The sequence below is a fragment of the Tachypleus tridentatus genome, chromosome 9 (assembly GCF_004210375.1).
Source record: "Tachypleus tridentatus isolate NWPU-2018 chromosome 9, ASM421037v1, whole genome shotgun sequence".
In the NCBI taxonomy this organism is placed as follows: Eukaryota; Metazoa; Arthropoda; class Merostomata; order Xiphosura; family Limulidae; genus Tachypleus; species Tachypleus tridentatus.
In genome coordinates, this window is record NC_134833.1 from 77,566,114 (window position 1) to 77,584,315 (window position 18,202).

Consider the following 18,202-nt stretch of genomic DNA (forward strand, 5'->3'; position numbering starts at 1 on the left):
ACCTTTCCTTACTGGAAATGTAGGCGTGATGAGGACACAAAGGTTACTCATTATTCGTGCGGTAAACAATCTAAGTAATGTTGTTGTAGCTTTCATACGTAAAAGTAGGCTACGTAAAAACATGTGCATAACCTCACTGTTTACTGCGAATAAAAATACATTTATCATGTACTGTATTCGTTGCATAAAAATATATTCGAACACATCTCTTGTTTAAAACGTTATATCTAATTGATAACGTACTAATTAGCATAATCTAGCGAAAAGGCTTTTAAATTTTCGTCTCGTGTAACATGCAAAATACCAAGATATTGTCTCATGAAACTTTATTTACCTACCTACTAATACAACTAGTTACCTAATCATCTATCTTTTTATCATACTTGTATTTTGGCACATGAACAGCATGTCGACGATGGTAACTGACTATTTAACGAGCATGACACTAAAAACTAGTTCTTAACAACGTTTATGGCTTTGATTTTTTTCCATATGAACATTTGCCGTCTTATCACCAGGAGTCGTCTGTGACAATGATTAACGAAGCTGGTTATGGCAGCTTGTGACCAAATCAATAAGAGCTACATAAAGACGTAGCCAAATGAGACATTCATGAGCCTTAGATACAACTAAACCTTTCAGAACCTACGTCTTTGACGTAAGATTACATTATCTGAAGGTGGGCGGATATTTGTCACAATTCACTACAGATATGCTAACCACCGACTCGATGCCCTATACATAATAAAATGAAAAAAAATCAATATTTTCGTTGTACAAAGTCACCAGATATCAATATGTGTAATGTGTAACAGCCAATGAAGGTTCAAAAACAACAGTGACTTACTTATGAAATAAGAGAAATCTTCAAAACTTTGCTTATAAGTAGCGCACATAGCCCTAGTGTAGCTTCGCGCGAAATTCTAAAACAAACAAACTAACTAAAAGTAAGCCTTAAAATCTCTGCTTTATTATATCTTTACTGTCTAGAGCATGCGTAATTTCGGTCATTGTTTTAAATGATATATTTTGTTGTTGAAGTAATAAGACGCAGAAACTGTATGTACGCCAGAGCAGGCCCGAAGAACCGGGAAGTAGCCAGATCAACATTTTGTGAAAATAACTCTACGGCTTTTGAAACGTAAAAATTGTTTCTAGGTAAAACGATAATGTGTATGGATCATTATGACAGTACGTAATAAGTTGCATGTGTTGTCTGCAACTGCAATGAGAACATATTTTTGTCAATTTCAAAGCAGTGATTTCAAATGATGAATACTTTCAATATCAGAGCACCTGTTTTTCAAACACTTCCCAGTGAGACAAAATGTTTTTTTACAATATCCTGAGTTGCCCGACTGTGAAGTTTTTATGTATGAATGGGAAGGATTCTTTACAGTAGGCATCTGTGACTTATTGGCGATAAATTGCAACAATAAACAAACACATAATCCACTTCTTTTAAAATAATAAAGAGCGTATATTTTTTCTTATAGCAAATCTACTTCGGGATATCTGCTATATCCGCCAAGGGGAATAGAATCTCTCATTTTAGCGTTGTAAATCCGAAAACTTACTGCTGTTCCAGCGGGTAACAATAATAAAGTAAAACAAATCAAACGTATATACAAATGTTCATCACACAGTTAATTCCCATAGTTGTATCCATAGCTTTAAATACTTTTATTTTTTATCAAAGCCCACACAGGCTGGTTCAGTTACTTTATAACACACAATTAATATAATCTGTTGTTACGATAATTTCACTGAAGTTACACTGTTGTTTCCCACAACTGTATCTAGAGGTTTAACTAATTGTATATTGTGGTCAAAGTCCATACAGGTTGGTTCTATTATTTTAGAATACAATTGACAAGACAAGTTATTTATTCTGTATTCTGTTATCACGACAAAATCTGTAATAATTTCATTTTAGAAATCGCCACTATACGCTCTTTATTCACGGAATCTAAAACTGTCTATTCTAACTATATCTTATTCGAACTACATTTTGTACGCGTATTTATAAGCTTACCAAGGCTTAGAACATTCTGTATACTACGAGATATTATGATCTAAGAATATTTAAAAATATAAACAATTTAGAGGGTTTTACTTTCACGACGCAATAATATAAAAAGTGCGAATTCGCAACAATCGAATGATTCGTACACAGTTACGTATACGAACCTACAATAAACTGCTCTTCTAAAAGTTTAATACTTGTGCTATAATTAAATGGAAACAATTGAGTATATCTTATGCTAATCAATCCAAAATTACTTCCTCCACTTTTGAATTATTTATGTTTGTTGATTGTTGTTGTTTCTTTTTGCGTTTTAGCCATATATTTCATTTTACTCGACTAAACCTAAATTTAGGAAATGTCCTTTTGAGTTAACCAGCCCAAGTTGGAAATATCAATTTTCACTAATCCCCAAGTAAAAAAAAGGCTTAAACGCTGCTTGTGCACCATTTAAAATCAAATAATGATTTAGGAAGTGTTTTCATGATGGACCAAAGGTAAAATTGCGCGACACTCCCTCACATAGTTAAACTTTATAGAAAGAATTTCAATAAAACGGACAACAGTGATTATGTTTCAGTAGTCTTTCGTCACAAACTGATTTTGTTTCTAACTGATGCACTATTTATACAACAATGAAACACAAAAAAAACGAAAGCTGGTGATTACATTTTTAACAGCAAAGTTACCAGATAATGTTGGGCTGCAAAAGTGATATTGTAAGAGGGAAGAGTAAAGCGCAACCTTCCTTTTATGAGATATATCACAAAATACATTCTCCCATGTAACCCGTGCAACGTAAAGCATCACATATTACTTACATTTGACTTCAGCTTTAAGTACAAAACATTGGAAGATCTGCCAAAGTCAAACCATTCGTTCGATTGTTCATTCATTTAAATATGATCTTTGGAGGTTTCAGTTGAGGCCTTACACCAAATTTTATCGAAATTGATTCATCATTTCCTCATTTGAACATGTGACATCAAGACGAATAACTCTGCTTAGTTGAGAAATAAACGGTCTAAATTATGTTCAAAACCAGAATATATAATGTTTACACAATATGAAACTGAGAATACCAATAACTTTTTCCTGTCTGAGGCATACTACTTTCTGAAATGTTGCCACCTGATGTTCTGTTATTAATATTTTACTGAAACCAGTAGAGTCTGTTATCTTTGAAAAGCATTAACTTTGATTTGCATCTTTATTTTAGATTTTTAAATTATTTCCAAAAACTGATTACAAATAGCAATATTTTAAAACAGAAAATCAGTTCTCCTGTAAGCCTTTTCAGCCACAATAATGTTTACCAACCTTTTACACTTCTCCAAAAGACTGTACATTTTGCAAGTTCGACAAGCATTGAATAATAATAATAAAGGTCCAGGACGACATCTATCGGCATACATAAAACTTTCGCAGATTTTAGAGTTACGAAAGTAGGTTTTTTTTTTTTTTTCTGTCGTGACTAAAAGTATGATAACAGTGGTTTTCTGAAACTAAATTCGGTAACTATAGGCAAATATTAAATACAAATAGATATTAGTGATTGTACAACCACTAATTGATTTTTGTTTAAAAACACGGTCGATCTTACTAAATCATAAACACAGTAGTAATAAGATTATTTATTGGCCATTGTGCACTAGGTATTACAACAAAAGATTTCGAATGTTTTGTTAAGAGTAATGGTTTATTTTCTTGTCATTTCCATCTAAATTTATAGACATTAAAAAAAGGAAGGCCTGTTAATACTGACACTCTGAATAATTTCATTTCTACTTTAAGTTATATTAGCTGGAACCATTTTATAAATGAAAAGTTCAATGTCATTAAAGCTTTCTCCCGATTTAAAAAAAATATCGTATCTTGTATAATTCATCTTTTTTTTAATTATTGAAGTTGTAAAATTAAATAATGCAAGGTCTCCATGCTATTATTATGTAAAATTAAAATAAAACAAATATTTTATCGTTGTTTTAAACAAACAGGTAATAATTATATCTAAAATAAATATTTGAAACTTAATATAACTTATTCAGCATCTCCTATATGACCATAACACCAAATATTTTGAAAATGAGGAATCTCACATCACATAGTGAACTATCAATAAAGCACTAGATAGGAATAAAAAAGTAAAGACAAAATATCACAAATTTATAATAAGGCAGGTTATCTTGTTACACATTTTAAAGCAATTTCAACATTTTTAATGATTATTTTACTATGCGAGGTGTCATTCTGACTAATGTTAACTGTCAAGATAAATCAATAGTTCAATCTATTTATGTTGGAATTACAACAGCGACCGAAGTTTGTACAGCAAATGATGGACTTCAAGTTACAAAGATCTTACCTATGTACAAGGATGGTGATCCAGATTATGTGGAAAATTATTGGCTGATATTTATTCAACAACACATGCAAATACAGATAAAATAAATATCAGCCAATAATTTTCCACATAATCTGGATCACCATCCTTGTACATAGGTAAGATCTTTGTAACTTGAAGTCCATCATTTGCTGTACAAACTTCAGTTGCTGTTGTAATTCCAACATAAATAGATTGAACTATTGATTTACCTTGACAGTTAACATTAGTCAGAATGACACCTCGCATAGTAAAATAATCATTAAAAATGTTGAAATTGCTTTAAAATGTGTAACAAGATAACCTGCCAAAACAACAAATGACAAATTGACGTTTGACTTATTGAAAGTTGCCTTGTTTTATATATTCATAAGTCACACTATATGCTTATTGTGAGGGATCAGGTTAATGCTGATTTGAAAGTGAATGGAAATGCTTTATCCAAGGTTTATTCAATAAGGATTATTAGAATTATTATTTAGAATAACTTTAAATGGGATAAACAAATCAAAATAACTTATAAATTAATTTAGAATAGTATATATTAAGAAATAGTGTAAGAAAGTGTTTCCCCTTTGAGCATTTTATTAAATTTACTACTCTATCTTTTATACTCAACTAACTTATTATATAAATGTATAGACTATAGTCAACTAACTTATTATATAAATGTATAGACAGTATACATTTCTAAGCATTAAAACTAATCTGGTTATTACAAATGAGAGCGTTGAGACCAATGATTGGTCTTCCATATGGTGCATCTGTAGCTTACAAATTTAAAGTGGGTGAAGTTTTAACAATTTATCATGCCTGTGTTTGACAATTCATTTGTATTGCAATATTTAATCCTGATATGAACTTGTTAACTCCCTCTAGAGCTTATATTTCTTTTGGGGAGTAGGGAGCTACACAAGTCCTCGAAATAATTCCCTTCTGACTCCAAGTACTTTTATTATTTTGCTCCAATTATTCTAAATATAATTCCATTAACTAATTGGTTAATTCCCAGTACTAAGTTATTTAAAATAAAAATTTTCAATCATGTTTATTCTAATTACTCTATGTTTGGTTTAACATATGTATAATTATTGTGTATAGTTGTTTTTGTATTTTTATAATCACTTATCCATAATAGCAGTAAATTTATGAATTAATAAAAAAAACAAATCCCTGTACTATACATAAATTTCATAAAACTCAACTAACTGTATTTCCATTGCTTGTAAAAGTATCTAAGAAATAACTTTTTTTTACATAATTTTAAGTTTTCACGCTAATCTGTATTTGACATCCAGCTTTATAACCTGTAGATTGTTTTATCTATTGCAAAACAGATGGCGCTGGTTAAGAACACAGAAGAAAAATGACTCATAGCTGATTAATTCATCACCCCCATTAACAAAACTATATATACATACACACACGCTCGCGCAATTAAAAGTAGAATTAAAACAAAACAGAACTATGTGTAATAATATATCAAGTTACACAAAAACCAATAAAATTTCATCTATATCTTTCAGAAAGAGGGTAAACTAATATTAACATACAAGTTAAAAAATTTTTACGAGAGAGAAAATACAAGACCTCCTTGAATTAATGGGCTTTTCATACGTTATTGTGCTAAATTAATTTGGGGAAATTCAACCCCTGTGACAAAGCAATATTCAAGAACAAGCCTTTTCTGCTGAATGAGAAATTAGCAGTATTAATGCTAGGTATCCTTCAAATATAGGTAACTTGCAGAGAGTAAACGACAGTCCAAACTATCATTCTAAAGTCAACAGTTTGTTTTTAACCACTGCTATAAGCACCATAATTAAATGCAAAAACCATATAAATTCACACTAAAGGGCAAATGGAATAATAATCATATGTGAAAAGAGTCTATGCATGGAAATAAATAAACCTCTGAAATGTTTAGGAAGTTTATGAGCAGGAGGAAACAACAAACATTACACTATACATTGGTTCAATAATAGGTTTGAACTAAAAAACTAAAAACTGATACACAACTACAAACCTGAGGGGAAGTTCCATTGAATTTAAATCATATGCCTATACATTAGCTTTCACCATTAGAAAATCACTGGAGTAGAAATGCTGAGTTTAATAATTACCAAGATTTTAATTTTACAATAAAAAATATATTCAAAACACTTTGCAATTCCTGTATAAATAAACTGGATCTGTTAGTAGAAAAGCTTTGGAGATGTACACTTCATTTCTGGTGTTATGATTTGTGCAAATTTTATAGTGAAAGCTGTAACCATTTTTGAAAATTGTTAGCATTTCTGTAATTGTAAACTCATTTTCATTATTGGGAAAGAAAATTGAATTTTCTGGAGATGCAAAATATGTTAAATGAACAATTAATATAGAGAAAACACACACTCAGTATTAATCAGTGATGTCGATAAAACCCACTTGTAGAAAAATATATATGTAAAAACAGCTTGTTTGGGTTGAGAAAATTTTTTACCTAGAGGAGTGAACAACGTTTCAACCTTCTTCGGTCATCGTCATATACACACTCAGTATTGTTAGTTTGAATAGTAATTGGTAAGAAATCCATGAATAAGTTGTTTTTAAATGTTTTTAGGTTTGAATTATTTACTGAATGTAAGATTCAAGAGCATTAAGCATTATATTATATTACCTGTATTTATTGTTTTATCATATTCTACAACAAAACTTATTGTTGGTAAATAATAGCATAACAATGCTGTATGTTCTGAAACAGTGAGTTTTACTCTATATAATCCCAGTATTCAAAATATTTTCGTCTTTGAAGTTGTAACTTAGTTTCAATGTTAAGAGTAAAGAAGAAAATACTGAACTTTCACAAGAAAACAATAAAAATGAGTTCAAATTCAGAGCACAAGAAACTTCAAAACACAGTAACTGTCCAAAAGACTAAAATATGTTTGCGGTTGTTATACAAAATTCTTTTTTCGTGAGACCAAAATAAATGTTCTACTGTAATTGCTTGTTTATTTGGAATAAATCTAAACAAACAAAAATAAAGTACCAACAAAGTAATCAGTTGTGATTTAGTTCATATAAGAAAACTAATTATTTTCACTTCTCCATTAAATTTATAAGAAGAAAACATTCAAACTTATAGCTATGTTGTGATATTATACAGAAAAGGCAGTAAAAATCTCCAATTTAACAAAATCTGATACTTCTATTTCATTTTTTTACTAAGTAAGAATAACTTTATATTTTCTAACTTCTAGGAACTAATTATATATGGGAAAAATTAAAACAACGAATATTTTTACATTTATCATCCCATTTGTTGTAATATCAGATATAACATTTAACAAAAATTAAAGGCAAAAGTGATATTTATTGTTAATGTTTGTTTAATTTACCTTTTTAGAAGATATACAAGAAACAATGAATCACCAATGTTTATAACAATAATTTATATTTAAAAAACATATTAGGTGTTTTTATCTCACTGATTAAAGAGATTTATAAAAGGTGAAGAACCTTTTTAAAACAAATAAGTGACACAAAACATGGAGGAAATTAATCAGAAGGTAATATAAATTAAACAACTCACCCTAAAATGATTATTACATAATATGGACTGTAGTTCTTCAACTTCAGGTCTCATTTTGTTTGAGTATTGATTCAGACATTCTAACACCTATGGATAAAAACAATATGGAATAAATAAAAAAAGGAATACAATACAATGTTTCATGCACAAAGTTCGAAAGAAACGAAATATATTTCATAAAAAATAGTGATGCACTGCATAAACTTTGTAGCTTCACTTAAATGGTGTGATGTGTAAAAACTGTAAAAAAATTTTTTTTACTGTCTTACCTCTCTGATGTAACAAACAAAAACTGACATGTAAGGTCAACCTAACATACAATGCTGAAACAAAACAACTATTAAAACCCAAAATTATGAGCACTGATATTATTAGAAAACTTTCTTATTTCAAGCACTGATGACGCATTGATATCTTTTATTAAATACCTACTCACTGCAATCACATATATTGATATCATTTGAATTACTACTCATTCTAACTGCTAGCAGGAAATACCCACATTCTGACTAAAAGTTTCAAATCAATTAACTATAATTAAGGCTGGGATTTTCTTCAATTGATAGTGATAATCATATTAAAAAAAATCCCAGATGGTCATGGTATTTGTTGGTCAACACAAGCAGTTATGTTTTATATTTCATTTAATATTTGATATTAATCTAAACACTGTCACTTTTACCAACGCTAACAAAAAAAAAGATGAATAACACTGAAAAATGTATATATAGAAGCTATTGCTTACCTCCTTCACTCTGTTCAGAGCATCTGAAGGTGGACACCTGATTGGACTGTAAGATCTGGTATTTATTCGGTCATATAACTGAAACAACAAAACAAAACGGTTATCATATAAACACTTTACTTTTTAATTACTATTAAATTTATATTATTCCACTGATATTCAAGTTCCCAGTATTTCATAAAATTTTTAATATATTTTATGTCAGTCAGTCCTAAAACTTACATTCTGCAAAACAAATCAGTTCTAATTCATCTCAAAAACACCTATTTTCACACTAATCAGTTCTTTTTGTAGCTTGTTTTAAAAACACCAGTTACCTTTCACATCAAACCACTCCTAGGTTGAACTTTTTTTTAATAAAAACCCAAGCTACTTTACACAAAAAATAAGTTGAAGTTATAACTTGTTTCAAAATCACTCACCTTAATCAGTTATTTCTAGTTGTAAGATGTTTCATAAATATTCAAATTACTTTTCATGCAAAGCAATTCTATTTGTAGATTACTTTAAAAACACTAACTTTACCTTTCAATGACAAATCAGTTATAGTGTTTCAAAAATATCCATATTTTTTCCTCAAACCCAACCAGTTCTAGATTATTTCTTTAATAACAAAATAATTTATCTACATCAGTCATGTTCTTCTTTAGCTGATTTCAAGAAGTCTTATCCACAAAACAAATTTTTACTTCAGATTTTTGTTATAAATTTCGAAGATATATGCCACAAGCAGCCTAACTTGCTTCAAGCATACCAAGCAATATTTGCTAAACAACAATTGTAGAGCTCTTGGTTGTTTCATTGCTACCCACAATATTTTTCATAAGGAATCAGAAACCTTTATTTCATACTTAAACCATCTTCCCCAAAACACTTAGCTATTCAGCATCCATATTTTCTTTGTCTTATCAACATCCAATTATAGAAAGTTGTAGGTTTTAACATATGGTTCTTTATTATACATCAAAACCTACATATAGTTTACATTCCACTGTAATACAAGGCCTAGTGTATGTATCCGTTTCGCTTCTCCCAGCAGTACTATTAAGTCGTGAATTCTAACAAAACTATTGTCCTGCAGAGGGAATATTGAAAGAAAAATAAATTGAGCCTCTACATCACTTATACATTCTTTCTTTTCTTCAATTAAATTATTAAATTACATTTTCTGGTGGTGATAAGAAACATTCACAAATTATAGAAATAAGACAACTTTAGAACACATAAACCTTCATTTGTTCCCTACTTTTTTCCAAAGTATTCTCTAATGTCCAAAAACAAAATTTAAGAAATATATATACACACATACAGAGTAAGCTTTCACTGGTACTTCACTTTTGTTCAGTCTTCTTAACAAAGTGCTTTCATGAACTTTCTAATAAATCTTTGTTTTAGAGTAAAAGTGTATTATGCCCAATATGAAAGCCTAATAAAGCCAAATGAATGTGATTTAAACTTTATGCTTGAGCTTCAGTGCTTCTATTATTAGTTACAAACAGAATAAGAGATTCTTTTGTTCAGTAAAATGTTATAAACATAGAAAATACAGTAAATTAGTAGAAGTCTATAAAGTTTCTTTACCACACCTATTTCCATAAAAAATGATTTTTCAAGTAACACCAAATTGCTCATACACGCACAAACCAAAACATGCATCTCAAGATGGCTGGCATGGGTACCAAAACTTCAGGTTAACTTGAAGATGACCTAAAAAGGTCAAAACGTTGTTCTGTACTTTATTTTAATAAAAGTTTCAATACCTATATCAGCTATCTTGAGATAAATTTTTATTTAAAGTGGGTTTTTCATCATTACAAAACCAAAACATGCTTTATATGATTTTTAAACATCCTTGATTTCCACTGAATATTCAAGGCTGAACAATTTCAAACCTTCAGTCACTCAAGAATATGCGCATTCATTTCGGAAAGCACTTACTGAGTACATTTGTACTAAGTGACTAGTTTCATTCGCAGTAACCATTTGGAAACTGTTCTTGAAATAGTAATGAAAGTATTGTATTGCAATAAGGTTTCAACGTATTTTTTCCTGATAACAATTGTGTTTCAGCATATTTGGTGTTATTTGTAACAACAATGAAAACTGTACCATGCACACCTGCAAACAGCATGAAGAAAGGTGCACCTTTCCTCCCATAAGAGTCATGGTAATCAAGTTTCTTATTCTGTAATTCATATAATTTTTGATCCTATGATATTCCCGGGTCTTTTGAACATATAGGGAAGTTTTTGGATAAGAATATATTGTGAATTTCATGTCATGAAGAGAGAACAAATTTAACAACGATTCTACTTGTAGTATATTTCCTCTCATTCTATGATACTGCTAGTACAGAAGTAAGTCTACAAATTTACAATGCTAAAATATGGGGTTCGATTCCAATCGGTGGGCTCAGCAGGTAGCCCTATGTGGCTTTGCTATAAGAAAAGCACAAAACACTCATTCTATATATATATTTTAATTATTTTCGTTAATTATAATATCATAAACCATAATCACGAATACTATGCATATAAGAAACGTAAAAAGCAACTTTTCTACGTAATTTTATTTTATAGTAATTCATCAGCCAAAGAATGTTGAAATGGCAGCCCACATGATCGAAGCTTTACAAGATAACGTCTCGAAAAAATGTAAATTTCGATAGAAAATAGAAATTGTGACGAGAAACGTTTAGGCTTTCTTAAAATAAAAGCAATTTTAGTTACACGTACTGTACACTGGTTCTGGTTGTGTGTGTGTGTGCGCGCGCACTCGTAAATCACATTAGTGGTTTGAATGGTTTTATTCTGAGGCATCCTTTTTTGTACTTCGACTTATTCAATGGTAATAATTCTGACAATGATTCACTAACTGTTGAGGGTTGATTTCCTTTCATTTATCTACGTAACTTACGCTTACACCATGACATCCATAAGGTGTGGTTAATGGATGGTCACACATTACTGGACTGAATAGGTGTTCACTTTTCTTAATGACGTGTTTTTCACATTTAATTACAATGTGATATTACACACTGGTATACAGCATGAGCTTGTATCCGCCCGTAATTATACACGTCAGGTATATGCATCACTGAACAGAATGTTTTTTTACAATATCTTCAGTCTCCTGTTACATTATCTCCAAGAAGATTGTTTAATAAGGTTACTCCCTTTTGCTAACTTTTCGATAAGGAGGAATTAATGAGCCGTGAGATAACTTTAAAAATATTTATCAATATCAAAAAGGATAATGTTTAAAATAAATTCGTAACGCATTTTTTGGCCATTTGTGCATACCCACGTCAAAACAGACGAAGAGATAATGTAAGACAAAGACTTGTTAGCTGTTCATAACCAAAACGAAACCTAAAAGAGAATAATGTATAATAGAAACACAATTAAACAAAAGGGAATCCTAAATGATCGCGGCACTAGGATTAGAGTAAATTAATCTGTGAGACCTCTCTCCTTTTTATTATATATATTTTTGTACGTTAGCAATACCAAAATGGGGTGCGCGTATACCTGATTCGATTTCTACTAGCCTACCCTCAAACTGAAATTCTATTAGGCAGGATTAGAGTAAATTAATTAATATATGCAAACTTGGTCAAGGTCAAATGTACCAATCGAAAGAGTTTGACGTTCTGAGTCCAAAACTGTAAATGAATATCAAATCCGTCATGAGATGAGAAAACTACGAGTTAATAGTTTGTACTTGAAAAAATAAAAAAACTCAAGTCATTTTACAAGTCGCTGTGTCGCACCAAAAAGTAGGAATGTTGTATAATTCTTTTTTTTAACAAGATCAAATAAGCTGAAATGTGGTATTGTAATAGAACTAAAAATCCTATTTAAGTGAATAAAAATATGAATATATTTTCTGATAGATTGCAGAAAAATGAATTACTGTGACATATATAAGTATGGGGAGTTCTATTTCATAAAAATATTATTTATTTTTATGGAATAAAGTAAGATAAGTAACCTGTAATGCAATACAAAAACAACAAATAGGTTGACCGGTACAGATACTGTGCTGGATTAAGTAATATTTGATAGATTAATAGTTTTTTGAGGCACCAAATCGGCATATGTTAAAACAGGTATTACGGGCTCACCTCGATAAAACTGAAATTGCTTACTTTCTATTCCAACCGTTAGTTACAGAATGTTGAAGGTGTTCACACCTACAATTAAAAATTAATATAATTATGTTATTTTATTTTGTTATTTTGAATTTCGCGCAAAGCTACTCGAGAGCTATCTGCGCTAGCCGTCTCTAATTTAGCAGTGTAAGACTAGAGGGAAGGCAGCTAGTCATCACCACCCACTCTTGGGCTACTCTTTTACCAACGAATAGTGGGATTGACCGTAATATAATAACGCTCCCACGGCTGAAAGGGCGAGCATGTTTGGTGCGACCGGGATTCAAACCGCGACCCTCGGATTACGATATAATTATGTAAGTATTCCCATGGCAGCAATGATTACAGATAGCAAAGTGAAGTTGAGATTTGTAAGTGTTAATAGTCAGCAACCATACTTTGCTATATACAAATAAGAGGTTGGCAGTGATAGAATTTTGAGTAAATGGGGGAATAAGTTGTATTGATTTTAAAACTATTTTCAATTCCTAATTTGGTCGGCATTGTGATTCGTATAGCTACACGAAGTTGTCTAAATTTTCCAATCAAAGTAGGAATTTCAAATCATTTTAAACTATTTAGCTAGTATCACTTGTTTGTGTTCTTTTTATTGTAGCATTTATTTTGTTTTGGATACTTCTTATAGCAATGCTAAGAATAACCAAGTATTCTTATTTTACACAAAAAAATTATTTCCTGTTTATTTGTACAGTTTTTCATGTCCATGTAACGAAAACAGCATGTATAAGCTTTCAGTATAGCCCGAAGTTATACCTTTTACAATAATTAAAACCACAATCACAAATTCATAAAATGCAATCTGTAGACCAAATTAGGGACATGTCTATACAACTGCCAAAGTAAGTATTATATTTTACAAATACGTGATTTTTGGTTTTAATTCTTGTTTCATTAATTTTTGTAGCATGATCTATACTTCATTTCTTAAAAATATTTTGTAATATCCTAATTTGTTTGAGAGCCACAAGACATGAACAAATATTACACACACGTTTTTATTGTTACGTACACATTATGTTATGTAAATTTTATATAAATATTAATAAATACATGTACGTAATAATATTTATTCATGTATGTAGTTTTTAAACTGTTAATTTGTATTAGTTTCAATAATCACAAAGTGCACACATATATTGGGTTGAGGAATAATTCGTGAGCGTTTTTTCAAGTTACAAAAATATATTCATAAATGAAACGCTTTCGCAAAATATTTCATGTCATTTGGTAGATAATTTTTTGCTCTAATAGATGGTGTGTTTGATTTTCATATGTCTTTAATTTTTGCTTTCATTTTCAGCTCATTGAATGGAATGTCAAGTGGACAAAATCGAGCATTTTCGACACCATCTGCTTTTCGCATTTAATTTCTTGCAATTTCGTTTAAAACAATGCATACTATATACCTAGATATTACATGAAATAAAGTATCATAATAAGTGTTTTGGGTGTAATGTGTTCATGCATTGAAGTATTGTATAGTCTTGCATGTAATGCTTGAATGAAATTATTTAAAAACGCTCACGAATTATTCCTCAACCTAATATATACCAAATGTTTTTAATGTGCGGCTCGCGGAAATACGTCGGCTAAGCTCCTTTTTTGCATCACAATTAATATAGAAGGTAAATAAAAATTTTCAAACTTTATAATTATTTACTTTGTATAAATTGAAAGTCTACTCGATTAAAACGTGAATTTGATGTTCATGGTGAGTAAATATATTTAAGAATTTAAATCCTAATTTTAATGCTAGATTTGAGTCAGGGATTAAACAATTTCAGACCAGCAAGGATTACAGAGGAATTCTGCTGGAGAATCAGTAATTGTACAAGCCAGTCTGATAACGTTAGTTTTAGTGGGCGTGGCTGCGAACGCGTGTTGTGGCGTGTGTTGCTGTGTTGCGGGCAGTGAAATTAGCGGAGTGTTAGTGTAATACTGGACGCTGAGAGTTTGGTTGTGTTGTGCGTGTTGGAGCTTATTGTTTCTTTCACTTTAATTTTTTAGAAGCGTCTGTGAAAATTTGTGAAGGAAGATGGCATCATAAAATTGTAAGAAGTAATAGTATGAAGTTGAAAAGAGAAATTTTAAGCCAGAGTGGGAGGAATATTTTGCATTCATTATTACAGGAGGTAAACCTTTGAGTCTTATCTGCAATGTGTTAATCAGTCATTACAAAGCCAGTAACTTGAAACGCCACTATGAAACAAATCATAAAAAACTTTTCATCTGATTATCATCCTAAATCAGAATTACGAAAAACCATGTGAATCGTGTTAAAATTATCACTAAATAGCAAGCAGAAATTGTTGACAACGTTCAGTAAGGAAGTTGATACAACGACTGATGTTAGTTTTGTTATATCATAAAATATTGCTCGTGTTAAACGCCCGTATTCTGATAGTGAATTTAAGAAGAATAGAGCTGAAGTTGTTGCAGTGTTAGATCCAAATAACACAAAACTTCAGCGACTAATAGCACAAACATCGGCTTCACGCCACACTACAGAGAGATGCATCTCCCAGATCAGTATTGATGTTGCAGGCAAAGTGTAAAATGATTTAAAGAATTCCCTTGCATTCAGCTTGACGAATCTGCAGTCATACAATACATACCCACAACTGGCGATATTTGTTCGTTATGCTTCCTCTGATGTGACTGAGAAAGAAGAGATGTTGGACTTAGTAGCACTAAAAGAAACAACTGGTGGTGTTGACGTTAAAAACATGTTTGACAGAGCCTTAACAAATGCTGATATTCCACTAGATAAGCTCATCAGTGTTGCAACAGATGGATAACCTGCATCATGAAAACCTGGTATACAGGTACTTCAAGTATGAAGATGTTATGAAATTTATTCTTGAAATTGTCAATTTTATACGCTTAAATGGGAAAACCCACCGATAGTTCAAAAAATTTATTGAAGAACTGGAGCTTGAAAATAAACCCAGTGATGTCTCTTTCTACTGCATTGTGAGGTGGCTGTCAACCAGCAATGGCGTAAATAGGTTTGTGAATCTGTTGAAGCCTATTACTTTTCTTGAAGAAAGGAAAAGATTCTATCCCCAACTGGGAAATGATGAATGGATGTAAGATCTAATGTTCCTTACTGATATAATGAATCATCTACAAACTCTCAACTTGGCACTCCAGGGGAAGGATAAGACTGTTTCTGATCTTACTCATACAATTTTCAGCTTTCAGAATAAAATAAGACTTTTTCAAAGAGACATATTGTCAAGAAACTTCAGTTACTTTCCCAATCTCAAAATAAAAATAAATGCATTCCCTGATATTGAAATAAAAGACCACAAACTGGAAGAATATAAAGATTAATTACAAGGACTGCTTGATAAATTCTTGGACAGGTTTGAGGACTTGCAGAAGCTGAAGCCTTGCTTTGCCTTTCTTGTATATTCGTTTATCGTTGATGGTTGTACAATTCGCGAACCTCTGGTTACAGAATCACCACTGTGAAAATAGAACTAATAGAACTAAAGGTGGACCTGGGTCTAAAAATGATCCATAAATCCCATTCTACAATTGAATTCTGGAAGCAAGTTCCAGAAATGAAATATCCTGAACTGAGGAAAACCAGTGTGCGACTCATCTCAATTTTTAGCACAACATACTGCTGTGAATCACTGTACTCTGTAATGAAGTTTGCGAATTCGAAGCATCGTGCAATCGTTACAAATCAACACCTGACGGAGCTAATTCATACAGCCTTGACAACATATCAGCCAAGTTTCAACGACTCACAACCAAGATGGAAACTCAGTAAACATTATAAAACTAAAATTTTGTGAGTTGGTATCTGATTAAAATATCTCTAATTTTACTGTTTTATATATTTTCCTCCATGTTTTGACCAGATATTTACTAAGACAAATAAGTGTCATTAAAAATATCTGTTTTTACCCCTTTAATCATTTTATTTTTATTTTTGGCAGTCTCATTTAATGTTGATGAAATGCAAATTTGCATATTTTTCATAGATGTATCCATAGCTCATTACCGTATTAAATATGCTCAATATAATTAAAACAATAATCAGTCAGGATTTTGAAAACATTTGGTATATATATCTATACTTTGTGATTATTAAAACTAATACAAATAAACAGTTTAAAAACTACATACATGAATAAATATTATTATATACGTGTTTCTTAATATTTATATAAAATTTATGTAACAAAATGTGCATATAACAATAAAAACGTGTATGTAATATTTGTTCATGTCTTGTGTGGCTCTCAAACATTTGAAGTTCATCTTATGTGGCTCCTACGTTAAGCAAGTTTAGCCACCACTGTTAAAGACTTTAGTTCTGTACCTGGTTTATGAATAAATTTGGTGTTTACTGAAATGTTGTGTATGTTATAAGGTTTTCCCAAATATTGGTTACTTTTTCGCTGATGTTGGGAATACTTGGTATGCAGCAGTGTAAGGTTTTTGTAGTTTCTAGTAAACACCACATTTATTCACAAAACAGGTATAAAACTAAAGTCCATACTATGTAAAAACTATATAAGGAGGTCGAAACATTATTCTCTACTTTATTAAGTACGATAGTACTTTAGACGGCTGGTATTAAAACGTTTGTTAAAATAATGACATCGACCCTCATCAAGCATTTCATTCAGTTTAGCATTTAGCTTGGTAATAAAAACTTAAGGCAGATGTATTTATGTATATTGATTGCTTCAAACACCTTCTGTAGTATACTACAATTAACGACTGAAAAAGATCGATACAAAGGAACAAAAAAAAACAATATTTAAAGTTTTTAGTAAATAAATACAATACTAAACCTATATTAAAAACTAATACTGGCGGCATCATGTCTCTTAATTACCACTTGTACTTGAAGAAATACCTGCAACAATCACTTGTCCTCAAAATAACAGTCTTGAATAAATGGCACCGTTATCAGTCAACTATTACTCATGCTTAATACGTTATAAGTGTCAGTGTCAGCCAACTATTACTTTCACATAAAGAAAAACTTCATCAGTTGGTTCCATAATTTTTAATCAACTATCACACTTGGGTTTAAAGTAACAGTGGTATAAGCTAATGTCGCTATTTATCAGTCAATTATCACTCGTGCTTGAAACATCAGCGTTATAAATTGGTGGCGCTATTATCAGCCATTATCACTTTTGCTGCTTGTTTTGGAATTTCGCACAAAGCTACTCGAGGGCTATCTGTGCTAGCCGTCCCTAATTTAGCAGTGTAAGACTAGAGGGAAGGCAGCTAGTCATCACCACCCACCGCCAACTCTTGGGCTA

The 18,202-nt window shown here is 30.9% G+C and overlaps 1 protein-coding gene across 5 annotated transcripts in view; it reads right to left on the minus strand.

Annotated features, from left to right (window-relative positions):
- The window catches only part of LOC143225546 (peripheral plasma membrane protein CASK-like), a 240,825-nt gene that overhangs the window by 35,021 nt on the left and 187,602 nt on the right, over positions 1-18,202 (minus strand). For all 5 annotated transcript variants that reach the window (XM_076455194.1, XM_076455196.1, XM_076455199.1 and 2 more), the window contains 2 exons: positions 8,732-8,809; positions 7,987-8,073 (listed from right to left, as the gene is read on the minus strand). In XM_076455194.1, coding sequence (XP_076311309.1) covers positions 7,987-8,073; positions 8,732-8,809 — 165 coding nt within the window. The remainder of the gene's footprint in view (positions 1-7,986; positions 8,074-8,731; positions 8,810-18,202) is intronic.